The sequence below is a fragment of the Nyctereutes procyonoides genome, unplaced genomic scaffold (assembly GCF_905146905.1).
Source record: "Nyctereutes procyonoides isolate TBG_1078 unplaced genomic scaffold, NYPRO_anot_genome, whole genome shotgun sequence".
NCBI lineage: Eukaryota > Metazoa > Chordata > Mammalia > Carnivora > Canidae > Nyctereutes > Nyctereutes procyonoides.
This window is the reverse complement of record NW_026575125.1, coordinates 46,269,708-46,283,729: the sequence shown is the minus strand read 5'-3', so window position 1 is coordinate 46,283,729 and position 14,022 is coordinate 46,269,708. Positions and strand designations below refer to the sequence as shown.

At 45.7% G+C, this 14,022-nt stretch overlaps 2 protein-coding genes and 1 pseudogene across 2 annotated transcripts in view; 2 read left to right on the top strand and 1 right to left on the bottom strand.

The window, feature by feature from the left end:
* Nucleotides 1-11: 11 nt before the first annotated feature.
* Nucleotides 12-10,629, bottom strand: APEX2 (apurinic/apyrimidinic endodeoxyribonuclease 2). Its single transcript, XM_055338884.1, has 6 exons — nucleotides 10,268-10,629; nucleotides 9,237-9,320; nucleotides 6,086-6,266; nucleotides 5,391-5,537; nucleotides 4,577-4,646; nucleotides 12-2,043 (listed from the first exon to the last, which is right to left on the bottom strand). Exons 1-6 carry the CDS (start codon nucleotides 10,422-10,424, stop codon nucleotides 1,135-1,137), a joined length of 1,548 nt encoding a protein of 515 aa, XP_055194859.1. The 5' UTR covers nucleotides 10,425-10,629; the 3' UTR covers nucleotides 12-1,134.
* On the top strand, nucleotides 8,530-8,932 carry LOC129518687 (small EDRK-rich factor 2-like; annotated as a pseudogene).
* A 1,826-nt stretch (nucleotides 10,630-12,455) lies between the features above and the next one.
* Nucleotides 12,456-14,022, top strand: part of PFKFB1 (6-phosphofructo-2-kinase/fructose-2,6-biphosphatase 1) — a 72,852-nt gene continuing 71,285 nt past the window's right edge. Inside the window, exon 1 of the mRNA XM_055337962.1 lies at nucleotides 12,456-12,606. Coding sequence (XP_055193937.1) covers nucleotides 12,579-12,606 — 28 coding nt within the window. The 5' untranslated portion in view covers nucleotides 12,456-12,578. The remainder of the gene's footprint in view (nucleotides 12,607-14,022) is intronic.

Sequence of the window (14,022 nt, the reverse complement as noted above, 5' to 3'; positions counted from 1 at the left end):
TGAGTAGCATACAGAGTTGGGACACTCAGCAGGTTTATTTGAAATGGATTTTTCCCATGGTTTCAACAAAAATCCAGGGATTGACTCTTTACTGGTAGACCTGGAAAACCTAGGCCCATGTAGCCCCCGAAGCCAGGAGATGGAATCACCCCTAAATGAACTGCTTGGAAGAGAAGAGTTCCTCAAACTTTGGAGATATTTTCTAGCAGACAGAATGGATGTCCTCAATCTGTTATCCTCTCCTCTCCACGGTACTTTATAGAACAGGATCTACCAGCTCTATTTTCCAAGGTGGGAAAGAGACTTGGCTATACCAAACAACTTTTTCAAGGCAACACTCCCAATCTTTCCAGATCATAGCACACAGAAAACATTTGCATAGCACACCTGCATGAACTAATGATACTACTTGCCTAGGAGGCACTCTCTCCTGACATTCATGCTCTGCCTGGCAATTCTAGGGCCATTTCTTTCCATCCTATAATCCATTTTGTGGCAGTTGTGGGACACGGCAGTTGGGAAGCACTGGTTGAAAGCTATTCAAACCACCTGAGCTTTCTAACATACCACACTCACCTCCCTTGCTGATCCAACCTTAGTAGTGCAGGAATCCCTACAACTCAACAGAGCACCTTTACGGTGAGTACCACTCCTTCCTCTCCCCTTCCTAGGAGTTGTATCATCAGGCTATAGGCAGCTGGCAACCCGTGTTGAGATAATGTCTCTGATTCAACTTCATAAAGCACATCCAAAATGTCTACATGACATAGTGTGCTAAAACAAAAACACAGACTTTGTTTAGGCACAGATATATTTCTCAACAAGAAAGGGGTATAAAATCAACTTCCTGGGACAATTGGTTCCTGTGCACTTCTGACAGGAAGGTGGGAAGTGGAGTGGAGAGCTGGGTCACAGCATTAAGGAACAAGAAGCTCACCAATGAGTAGGAACTAGGCAGGAAGAAGAGAAAGAGAGGCCTTAAAGGAGGAAGAGAGAAAGGAAAGGGAAGGGTTCTTCAGGAAGTAAAGAGGAAGAGGTGTCTTTGGGGAAGGAAGAATAGGCAGCTTAGGATGGAGCTGGCCTCAAATTACATACAGGGCTGATGATGCCAGACATCCCTAGGCCTGGGTTGGTTTAGCTGGGCCTGCTCCAGAGGAAGAAGTTACAGCGGGAGGAAGGGTCAGTGGGAGGACCCCGGGGCCTAGCACACATATAGAAGTGGCGGCCCAGATTGGGTCCCGGCTTCTTCACAGTTCGCATCACACATGGTTCCCTGTGGCCCGCACAGAGGGGCATGGGCAAGGGCCCCCCAAGCAAAGACTTCCAAAAAGAGGTCTGTATCTCCTTCTCATTCTTGGCCTCTGAAGCACCGACTTGCCCTTCCACCACTTTGGCCATTACCTCCTCTTCTGGAGTCTTTGGGGTCATGAGGGCACCCATACTAGGAAGCTCCAAGTTAGGAGAAGCTTGGGGACGATTAGAGGATGGCTGGAAGTAGCTTGTCAGGCTTTTTTGGCCTCTGCTAGAGCCAGTTTGATTTGGCCGAAGCCTGGTTGAGCGCACACGGGCTTTGTTTTGGTGCATCTGTACCTGGGTTTGTTTGCCGAGTCGCAGCACTGATTGCTTGAACACAGGATCTTGTTTGTGATGAACTAGGAAGCGAAGGATCTTGAGCTGGGTGCCTGCAAACTCAGGGAGGAAGCGAGTGCACAGAGGTGGGCACTGTTTTGCTGGCACAGAGGACACACTCAAGACTGCACCCACAGGGCAATGATCAGAGCCCATCACCTCAGGCAGCAGGAAGGAGTCCTGGAAGGTGTCAATTACCAGGGTCCTGTCCCCCAGCACATAATCAAGCCGGGAGCCATAATTCAGGTGGCGGGCACCACTGACTGCTGACCAGCAGGTGAATGCCCCCTCCTGCTTTGGCTGGAAGCAGCGGTAGCTATCAATGAAGGGCCGGACATGGGACCCAGCCTGGCATCCCAGGTTACTGAGCAAGCCGTCCATCCACTTGCGCCCTGGGTCCTCTTCAAAGCATTCCTGGGGAAGGGGGAGGAGAATGAACAGAGAGGCAAAACTAGATGCCTAGACCTGGAAGAGACTTAGACTAACTGCTTCATTTTTCAGACAAAAAAAAAAATGTGATTGGTCCCCAAAAGACTACTACTCAGGGTCCAGAACTGGCACAGCTGGGATTAAATGCCAAATCTGAAAGCTTGTCATTTGCTTAATAAAAGCAATTCTCAGATTTGCTCACCAAAAGGCTGGAGAGCAGGAAGTCAAAAGTGGTTACGTCTAGGAAGTAGGGATGGGGTTAGAAGTTAAGAAAACTGTTACTTTTTCATTTAAACCTTCTGGAACTGTTTGGCTTATTAAATGTGTATCAAGGGCCTCACAGACTGTTGCCTCCCCTGCCCCAAACTCCTCAGCTGAGGAGCTCCAGAATTCCATGCCTATTAAATATTTCCTTTGGCTCTGATTCCCAATTCATCCATCCATCCAATCCACCTGCCCACCCACTCATTCAATGAAAAAATGTTCAAAGAACACTGATTATGTGCCAGGCATGATACTAGAAACAAGGTGGGAACCTGAGCTTGTCCAAGTGACCAATGAGGCTTCCTTTGAGGAAGTGATCTAGAGCTGAAAAGTGAAGGCTGAGCAGAACAACCCAGACAGAGGATGTTATAAATTGAGAGAGCAGCCTCTGTAATGGACCTGTGGAGAAAGGAAGCAGTGCACCCAAAAGACAAAGGGAGACCAGACTGGGGACTAGGAGACTGGCAGGAGATAACTATCATAGTGCAAGCAAGAGATGATAATCACTTAGACCAGGGTAGAGCCAGAGGAGACAAAGAAAAATGAAATTAAGAAATGGTTTGAAACTAAAGTCAGCAGCACTCACTGATCAGCTAAATGTGGGATGTGGGGTTAGAGAGTAAGGAAACTACTAACATCAATTCCCAGGCTTCCGGTTGGAGTAGCCAAGGAGATGATGGTGCCATTTAGGGAGAAGAAGACTAGAAGACCCAGTCTTTTGGGAAGTTCTCATATTCTATTTTGGAAAGACTGTGTTTGTCATGTGACCTGGTACTATTCTCTTTTCTTGGAAGGAAAAATGTAAAAGGTGCACTTGAGAGATCTAGAGTTTTGAACTAAGAAAAAAAAGGCATAAAGTTATATGACACTATTGCAGGAAGCAGAAAGAACAGACTGAGTATATACCTGATGAGAAATAAGGTATGAAGAGACTGAAGTTTACATTTTGTAATGTACACTCGCTTCCCCACCATACCACCAATACCAACATTCTTTCATTATCTCATTTCTGTTCTTCTTCCCAGCTGGGAGCCACATCGGTTTATGTGACTCTTCTGCATACCAATCGAAGACTCTTCCTACAGGCCCTTCTTTGAGCCAAGTCCAATGCTGAGATGGACTATGCCAGCATAAGTTATTGATCACTCCCTTCATGAGGCAAGCTGAGAGCTGGCTTGTAGACTCTAGGAAAGTGGTTCTCAAGCCTGACTGTACAACAAAATCAGCCTGGGACCTTGTAAAACATACTGCTACCCTGGCCCCACACCCAAGAGATCCTGATTTAATTGGTCTGGGGTGGCACCCAGTATTAATGTTCTTGTAAAAGTTCCTTGTTCTAATGTGCTGTCAGGGAATGAGAACCATTGGCCTAAAGAGACTCAGAGATGAAAGGTTCATACAATAAAAAAAAACAGAGGGTACAGTGAGAAAAGTCAAAATGAAAATAACTTTTACAATGGACTGAGAGAAGAAGATCTCCCTGGTGTGGACGGAACGTGTAGGGGGACTGAGGATGGAAATGAAGACTGGGAACAGACCAGAAAGAGCCTTCAATGCCAGGCCTAGATGTTTTCTTTGCATTGCAGAGCTAACAGGGAGATACTGAAAGTTCATGAGCAGGAAACACTGTATGAGGGAAAGGATCAAGATAATATGGAGTTCAAGGACCTTGAAATCTGGTCCCCAAAGGACCCTCCAGCCCCATCTCCTGCCTCTAACCCCCCTTCCCATGTCAACCTCTAACAAGAATGGGACTTGCAGTTCACCATGCATACCAGGCAAATTCTCACCTTGTAGCCTTTGCTCAAGCTAGAATGCTTTGCTTCCCCTACCCCTAAAGCTCTGTTTTTAATATTTGACCATTTTCAGATACCTCCTAATGTCCAGACTAGCCCAGGGATTTCATTTCTCCAGGCTCCTCTAGACTCCTGGCCTACCATCTCAGCCCTGAAGACATCTTTTTGTAAATGGCTGGTCATATCCCCCACTATGCTTAAACCTCTGAGGGGCCAAGAGCCAGAACTGACTGGCAACTGAGTCCTCAGGACATAGCTCAGGACAATGCCAAGGACAAGATCAATAATGTCTCCTGAATGAACAATCCAACAATCCTCAGTGCTTTGAGAATTGTATTTCAAACTAAGCTCTCCTTTTCCATGAAGGAAGCTACCCTTGAGCCCCAAATCCAGCTTTGGCTGGCTGCCTAAACAGAACCACGGTCAGAAGTGAGGAACGGGGCCTTGAAGAGCCTTACCAGGTTGACTGCGTCCCAGTGGTCAATGGGGCAGTGGGCTGTATTCAGGTCACCCAGAATGATCACATGGCTAAAAAACATGACATGAGATTATCAACTAGACATTCAAGACAGGGAACCAATAGTCCTGGCCCATCTACTTTCTTCTGGGCCCAAGAGCTCAGAAAGGCACCTTTTCACACAGGGAGTCCAAGGTAGGAGTCCACAGCAATGCATAGCAGGCTACCTCTCCAATCTTACCATAACCTTGCTACCTTTTATGCCTGACCAACCCAATTCTGATCTCCAGAGATGAGATCATTCCCTATCTGACATGATTATCTCACTGATCTCTACCTAATGGCATCTTTCTGGTCCTTAAAAGTTGAGCTCAGGTACCACTTCTTTTAGGAAGCATCCCTTGATTACTCTAACCCACCCTCACTTTCCTGTCCTTTCTTGGGACAAGACTTTTCATTTGCTCCTAGACACTTTACCTTCTTCATCTCATTTCATCCTTAAAACTATTCTGTGAGGTAGGGATTCATATACTCACTTGAGAAAATAAAAGCAGAACTAGCCTCAGGACTCATAGTGAATAAAAGGGCCAGGATAGGTGCTTAAAGGTATCTAAGTACAAAACCCATATTTGTACCACTTTACCTGATCCTCACAGCTCATAGAGAGCAGAGCCCATTCTGGGAGGTATGCTGGTGTCTCCAACTAGGCTGTAAAGGAACTCAAAAGACAAAGATCCCACATCCCTTTCAATGGAGCTTGATACCTAAATGGGCTGGGGACCTAGAACCTCAAGTACCACTTAGGTTTACAATACCTGCCAGCTGCCAGGAGGGCTTCTGCTCGGATCTGCAGCAAGCGATAGAAGCGCATTTTAAAGGTCAGCCGCTCAGGTTTCCCAGCATCCGCATGGGGGCAGTACACGTTGATTAGGGTCAAGGTCTTCTGCTTCCCTTCCCATGTCCTGGGGAGAAGAGACACCCCCCCCACACACACACACAAGAAAAGGTCATTTCCAAACCTCCCCTCTCCACATCATGTGGCTTCCACTTAATGGTTACCTGTGGGATGGATGTGAAGGGGACAGAAAGACATGAACATGCTGGCATGCACAGGACTTGGGGACAGACTACAGGTAAAACAGGGAGAGGGGCATCTAGGATAACACCCAGGTAAACCAGGTGACGGTGCTGCCATTCACAATGACAGGATACTCAGAAAGAGAGCAACTTGGGGCGATGAGTTGCTAAGTTGCCTTTGAGGTGCCTGTGGTAATAAGGGAGCTATACCTCCCAGCCAGTTCCCCACTGTAGAGATAGGAAACTCAAAGCCCAGAGGCGAATATGATTTGCCCAAGGTCACACAATGAGTAGCCCAGTCAGAACTGTAGTCCAAGAAAGGCAAATCTGGGATGTTTTCCATGATGAATATAAGTATACAAGGTGAGCCTCAGAGTCACTACACTAAGAGTAGAACCAGCAGTGCTCAGTGCAAAGGGATGTGGGCTATTACCGGATCTTATGCTGTGTCAGGAGGGCCCGGCCCTCACTATCCAAAGCCCGAAGCTCCTCTTGGGTGAATTCATCCATGTTTCCATAGCAACCCACGTCCCCATTATGAGTGGCAAGTAGGCCACTCAGGCCTTCTTCAGCAGCCATGGGAGTAGCGCTGTCCTTACAGAAGGTAGCTACACCTGGAGATAGACAGGATACTCTGAGAGGGCCTAGAAGCCAACAGCCTATCGTATTGCTTGTTGCCCCCAAATGGGTCACCTGAGTCAACTTCATGTAATGTGGTTATACTGACAACTCTTCCAACTTAAGGGCCATGGATGGCTCCTGAAAGCCTGAGGCAATTCTGAGAGTCTCAGTTCCTTCATCTAAAAAAGCCACAGAACAATAGCTAATGGTCTAAATATTTTATATGGATACATGGTAAGTGTTCAAAAATTATTAGCCATTATTATTATCACATAGACTAATTTGTTTAATCTTTGTACAGGAACACCACAATATATTGCAAGTTCAGTTACAGACTACCACAATAAAGCAAATATTGCAATAAAGTCAAATGAATTTCTTGGTTTCCCAGTACACATAAGAGTTATATGGTTACAATATTATAGTCTATTAAATGTGTGCTAACATTATGTCTAAAAAAAAACAATGTATATTCCTTAATTAAAAAGTACTGCTAAAAAATGCTGTCATCTGAGCTTTTAGCAAGTTGCAAGCACTGATCACAGATCACCATACAACAAATATTAAGGGGCGCCTGGGTGGTCAGTTGGGTGTCTGCTTTCGGCTCAGGTCATGATCCCAGAGTACCAGGATCAAGCCCCACATGGAGCCCCACAGGGGGCTCCGGCTCAGTGGGGGCCTGTTTCTCCCACTCCCTCTGCTCCTCTCCCAGCTCATGCTCTCTCTCTCTCACTCACTCTCTCTCTCTCAAATAAATAAAGAAAATCTTTAAAAAAATAAAGTATGTATCTTTAAAAAATAATAAAAACAAAAAAACTACACATAATAAAAAAGTTTGAAATATTTAAGAATTACCAAAAAGTGAAAAAGAGACATGAAGTAAGCAAATGTTGCTAGAAAAACTGGTGCCAGGAGACTTGTAATACAGGGTTGCCATAAAACCTTCAATTTAGGGCAGCCCCGGTGGCCCAGCGGTTTAGCACCGCCTTCAGCCCGGGGTGTGATCCTGGAGACCTGGGATCAACTCCCACATCGGGCTCCCTGCATGGAGCCTGCTTCTCCCTCTGCCTGTGTCTTTGCCTCTCTCTCTGTGTCTGTCATGAATAAATAAATAAAATCTTAAAAAAGCCTTCAATTGGGATCCCTGGGTGGCGCAGCGGTTTGGCGCCTGCCTTTGGCCCAGGGCGCGATCCTGGAGACCCGGGATCGAATCCCATATCAGGCTCCCGGTGCATGGAGCCTGCTTCTCCCTCTGCCTGTGTCTCTGCCTCTCTCTCTCTCTGTGACTATCATAAAATAAAAATAAAATTAAAAAAAAAGCCTTCAATTTATAAAATATGTAGTATCTTCAAAACACAATAAAGTGAGAAAATAAGTGAAAATATCAGTGAGGGTGACAAAACATGAGAGACACCTAACTCTGGGAAACTAACAAGGGGTAGTGGAAAGGGAGGTGGGCGGGGGGTTGGGGTGACTGGGTGACAGGCATTGAGGAGGGCACTTGGCAGGATGAGCATTGGGTGTTATGCTATATGTTGGCAAATTGAACTCCAATAAAAAAAATGAAAAAAAAAGTGGTACTTAAACTCTTAAGTATAGAGGGGAGGTGGGTAGGGGGATGGGTGAAACAGATAAACAGGTTTAAGAATATACTTCTCTTGATGCACACTGAGAAATATATAGAATTGTTGAATCTTTATATTATACACCTGAAATTAATATACTACTGTATGTTAATTATATTTTTTAAAAAAATAAATCGAACTTCAAAAAAAACACAATATAGTGAAGTGCTTTATATATGTATGTATATATGAAAATATATAGATATGTAAATTCATATATTTGTTGCTTATCTTGTATTTACTTATATATGTTTATTTATAAATGTATATATACATACATATGTATTATGTATATATACAAAACAAGGTATGCCTGTAGTAGCCCTAGGACATAGGCATTATTTCCATTTCTCAGCTGAGAAACCTGAAGCACAAAGAGGTTAAGTAACTTGTCAAAGGATACACAGCTAGGAAGTGAGGTAGGACTCAAACCCTGGCAGTCCTAAGTTCATACAATAAACCACCACATGACTGTGCTTCCAAAGTCAAATAGGATAATTTTACACATAAAAACTATCCTTCATGTAACTTTATGTGACTTTAGCTCTGTGGACTAAAAGCCTGTGGCGCCTGCAACATGGGACAGAATGAGGGGATGCAAGGGAGGTAGGCCAGATCTGCTGCCCTCACCATGACCCAGGGTAACCAGAGTTAGCTCATCCACCAGAAGAATATGAAAAAGCAGAGCTACTAGGTTAAGGGAAAGTACTGAGATAATGGGCTTTCTGCTGCCACCTGCAAACAGAGGGCCTCAGAGACCATTCAGGAAAAGCAAAAAAAGGCAAATGAGAAGAAGGAGGAACCCAAGTAGCTCTGTGGCTACATGTCCAACCTTCTTGGTCTCCCCTGTGTGCCTGAAGCCAGTCCCAACATGCTCTCATTTTCTCCTGTAGTGCTCATAGGTCCTAGCACCATTAGCATTCATTTTTGTCCTGTTTCTGCAGCGGATCCCTCCTGTGCTTTTTTTCCTTCCCTTAGCCTCTCTTCCCCTAGGCCATCCTGTGGGTAAAGGGGTTACCCCCTTCCCAGAGTTTTTTTTTATGATAGTCAGAGAGAGAGAGAGAGAGAGAGAGGCAGAGACATAGGCAGAGGGAGAAGCAGGCTCCATGCACTGGGAGCCCGACGTGGGATTCAATCCCGGGTCTCCAGGATCGCGCCCTGGGCCACCCAGGGATCCCTTCCCAGAGTTTTTTATTCCTGTGGGGCTCACCCCAAAGTATTAAAAGTAGCTTTTAAAAGACTGAGTTTCTTATTATTTTCTCATCAAATATTGGAAACTTTTTCACCCCCCGACCTGCCTCCATCACTAATTTAACATTCCCAGAAAGCCCCATTTACCAGAATAGCCACTGCGGTTGCGGCTGAAGCTGAAATAGGAGTTATAGCCCTCAATGATAGCCAGTGGCTCTGTGAGCACGTCTCCTGCAAAAAACAGATGTAAGATTGTGTCAGAGATAAAAGTAGAGCCTAGGAAACAAAGGTCTGGAATTAACATTGTAGGGCAATTCCTTGCACACATCAGAGCCTAGAGAGGGAATTGATATCAGAATAAGAAAGCTATAGAAGGAGAGGAGAATTAGGTGGGAGGAAGCTAGTGATTAGGTGAATAGAGGAGCTGGAGGTGCGAAATGGAAATATGAGAGAGGGAACTGGGAATCTGAGCTGGGGATATGAGGTTGGAGAGAGAAGCAATTAGAGGATCTGAACTGGGGATGGAGGAAAAAGTTGTTAGTGGGTCTCAGGGTCCAGTGCAAGGGAGCAGGAAGGAATGGGGGGAGGGGAGTGTTGAGCTCGGGTGGGAGAGAGAGGGAAATAGGGAATCTAACCTTGGCATAGGACATGAGATAGAAGTAAGAGGTTCTGAGGCTGGGAAGGAGAAATGGGGGTAGAGCTCTAAGGGATCTGAGGGGAGAACTGAGGATTGAGAGAGGGAGCGGTAAAAGGGAAGAAATTAGGGAGTCTGAGCTGGGGACAAAGATGGGGTGGAAATTAAAGGATATGAGCTGGGGGGCGGGGGAGGGGAATTGGAGGATTTAACTTGGGAGCTGGAGCTGGATAATGCATGAGGAAGAAATTTGGGGTACTGAGCTGGGGCAGGAGAATGAGTGGGATGTAGAGGATCCGAACGAGGACGAAGATTGAACGGATGAGGGAATTAAGATTGTGCTGAGGACAGGAGAAGTAGGAATTAAGACATCAGACTGGAGTGAGAAAAAGGGGTTTAAGAGAAAGGGGTCAGGATTCTGAACTAGGTCTAACAGGAGGACTCTACGGATAGAGAAATAGTAAAGTAAAATGAGATTAAGTTGGGGAAAAATTTAGTGGAAATGGTAAAGTATGGTAGGGATCTTGGATTTTTGAGCGCTCACTGGTCACTTTGGTCTCCTGAAGGCAGACGATGTCGGCATCCAGCTTGTCCAAAATGCGCCCCATGGCCATGGCGGCACAGTTGCTGGGCTCCTCATATACCATCCCTTGCAGGGGGCTCCTGATCCCATTGATGTTCCAGCTCACCACACGCAACATCTTGAAGGCCAACTGCAAAGCCTCACAGTTCGCGCCCAATGTAGGGGACACAGAACAGCTAGGCGCCCCCGACCCAACCAGATCCCGCCTTCCGCGCGCATTGGCCCAAGCGTTTTCCTGCGCGCCACGAAAAACGTCGACGAAGGTGAGGCGGGACTTCGAGCCTCTCAGTTCTCATTTGGCGGGAGGAGCGGAAGTTGATGGGGGTGGTGCAAATGCCTAGGAGGAATGAATGGCAAGAGGAAGTCCTCCAGTTAGGCTCCTTCTCCTCCTTCAGCACTCGGTCCGCACACCGCAGTCTGACTGCGTTTCCGAGCCGCTCTAAAGTCCCCTTGGTGCTTCCAATTACTTACAGATCGGATTTCGCCACCTTTTAAGCAGCAGAACGAAACCGCGCGGTAACCGAAGCCCCGCTCCCAGTGAGACTGACCTTACCTCCAAGTGCGCCTCTGTCGTTCTGGGTTACTGCTGTAACTGTGCTTGGGTGGAGGAAGGGAGGCTCGAAGGGAACCGCGCCGCTATAGGGAGCAGTAAGAAATGCTCTAGAGGGATCCCTGGGTGGCGCAGCGGTTTGGCGCCTGCCTTTGGCCCAGGGCGCGATCCTGGAGACCCGGAATCGAGTCCCACATCGGGCTCCCGGTGCATGGAGCCTGCTTCTCCCTCTGCCTGTGTCTCTGCCTCTGCGTGTGTGTGTGTCACTCATGAATAAATAAATAAAATATTAAAAAAAAAAACAAAAGAAATGCTCTAGTGTAGATTTATAAGGGAAGGGGAAGAGAGGAACCTGTCTCAAGCCCACCCTCTAGCCATTATTTGTCTTGGGCTTTATAACATTCTTAAGTCCCCAACACATATTTTTTCCTGGCTCCATTTCTCAGATAAGTAAAGTTGAGCCCAGGGAATTGAAGTGGGCTACCCAAGATCCAGAGCAGCACTGTCTCCCAATGTACCCCATGGCTCTTCCACATGCATTATTTGTTTGATTCTCTGGATAACCCCGTATGGGGTATTAAGGCTAAGTATGACAGAATGAGTGAGTTCACCCCAGTCTCACAGAAGTGGTAGAGCCAGGATTCAAAGCCTATCTTAATCAGCTCAAGGAATACTTTCTTGGATAAGTTTTTCCTAACACCCACACACTTCCCCAGTTAGGTCTTTTCTCTGGGCCCCCACAGCACCCTGTGGTCCATTCTGTCACAGCACTTATCGCAATGCACAGATACCATTGATTGCTGTTTTTGTCACACAACTGCCAGCAACTTGTGAGCAAAGACCATGTCTGATTCATCTTATTAGCCCCATCCTCTAATCTAGGGCACAGCATATTTAGGAGTCAATAAATATTTCCTAATTGAATAAACAAACACGGAGCAAATGCAAAAGCAAAAGATTAGTGACTTGTTTTTGAGAACACAAAAATAGAAATGATAGACATGCCCAATGTCCAAGGAAAAGCATGACTTCGCATTCTTAGGTTCCTCACCCTAAGCTGCAGCATAATTTCCCCCCCCAGAATACCATAACCTTATTAGAGCCATCATCCTCAATGTCTGCAGAAAAGGCCCAAATAGCTGCTTTTCCTCCTAGAGGACTTAAAGGTTACCTTCCAGTTGTTGTCATCAGGATAAATAGCTCTGCAATTAAAATAAGAATTTTGGTGCTTTGAGCTTTTTCATGCTTTGGTGGTTATTGGCTCAGGACTGAGTCCCAGGAGAAGGATAACTAGGACAAAGGAAATTAACATTTTTATTGCTCTTGCTTCATATTGCCAAATCACTGTCCAGTAAGAGATCATGCCCATTTACACTAAAGACCAATCTGAAACTCAGCCCCTAGGAAATCCAGATCTTGCCTGTCTACATTGCTGGTTTTAATTTCCCCATTCTGCAGTTGCTTGTTAATATTAGTTCTGACCTTTGGGGCAAGGTGAACACATGGTTGGCCTGAAGAGAAAAGGCTCCGGTGGCTCAGGAACTTCTTTGACAACTAACACAGCTGATATTTCAACAGAGCACACACATGCCCCTCTTATTAAGGGTACTTCCACAGTGTTTTCAAGGAACCAACCAACGCCTCGAGACTCCCTCTTACCGCCACCCAGGTACCTGCTTTGAAGGTCTAAATGCAAGAAAGCTGTGTGTCGGATAATTAGTGATGGAAGAGAAAACCTCTAGGAGAACAGGTAGGTGAGACAGAAGGAAAAATAGATAGGGATACACAATTCCAAATCCATTCTTTAGGTTTCTGGAAAGTTTTCTTTGTATAGGGGTTACTTGAAGTGTGCATTAAAGGGTATGAAAGAGTTGGGGAAAAGATGATATCTATATCTATCTCTCTGTCATCCATCGCCACCTGTCTTTGTGGGACACTAACCAAAAGGGCAGTTCTCTAGCACCTTTAGAAGTCTCTCTTGGTCTATTCCAGTTTTGAGTGAACTGGATAGTAGGGATTATATCTCTTACCTCCCCCAATAGTATATACAGTGGGTCTGGTTTTCTGTGGCACTTTGAACAAGCTTTTCAACCTTCTCAGAGCTTCAATAACCTTCTTACTAAAATGGAAATTGAAATCCCTGGCCTACGTCCTTCAGAGGGCTATCTCAAGGTGAAGAGGAGTAGGAGAACAGGAACCAAATTTCTGGAGATGTTTCAGAACTTCCATGCTCTGTCTGAGATTAGTGATCCTGCTTTTTTCTGTAGCCTCCACAGGCAATACCACCCACAGGCCTCCAGCTGCTCTTCTCTCTGAGTGACTATGGTCTGTAGAGAGCCACTCCTGGGACTGGGATACAGTAATCCTTGGGCTCCAGGTGTGAGGCTGAATGTGGTGGGGGGATAGTGGGCCAGAACAGTGACTAACAATGAAGTGGTACCTAGGTGGTTGCCACAGAAAGCCTAATACATCAGCACCTAAATTATAAGTATGTGGCCAATCTCCCCTGTACACCCTTACCCCCTACAAATGCATTTATACCCACATACTCCCAAGAATTACTAATAGAGATACTCCATTTGTGATTTTGCAACCCATCAGTATGTGCTTAATAGTGCTTTTAGTGGGATTCTCCCACATACCCTATACTTTGGGAGGATGATCAGGACCTGTGAATCTCAGGAAGTCACACGGTGTGCTTTTCTCCATAGAGTTAACCCAGTTTAGAATTTGCGGTTCAGATCTTGGTCTTGAGTGAGTCACTGATACTGAGTGAACTCTTTTTCTGCAACCAGTTGATTGGACTTTTTCAGGTGGGGTGGACTTCATTCTTTTGCTCATTCTATTCTCCCTCATTCAAGGTTAAAAAATCTTTCTAGATACCACCTTCTACTTTCAGACCTAGTTAGTTTGCCCACCCAGTTCCCTGTACAGATCTCAGTTATGACATTTACTTTTCCAAATAGTGATTGTCTATACGTTCATCTCATCTAGGGCAGAGAGATACTCATTGAGCAAGTGTTTCCTCCTTGCCAGAACCTGAGCTGAATACTGGAAACACTGATCGCAGGTAACTGAGGTCTAGTTCCCATCCTCAAGGAATTCATAGTCTAGTAGGGAAGTACACCAGTAAAAGCTAGTGGATACTTGCTCAGATAAATGGAAA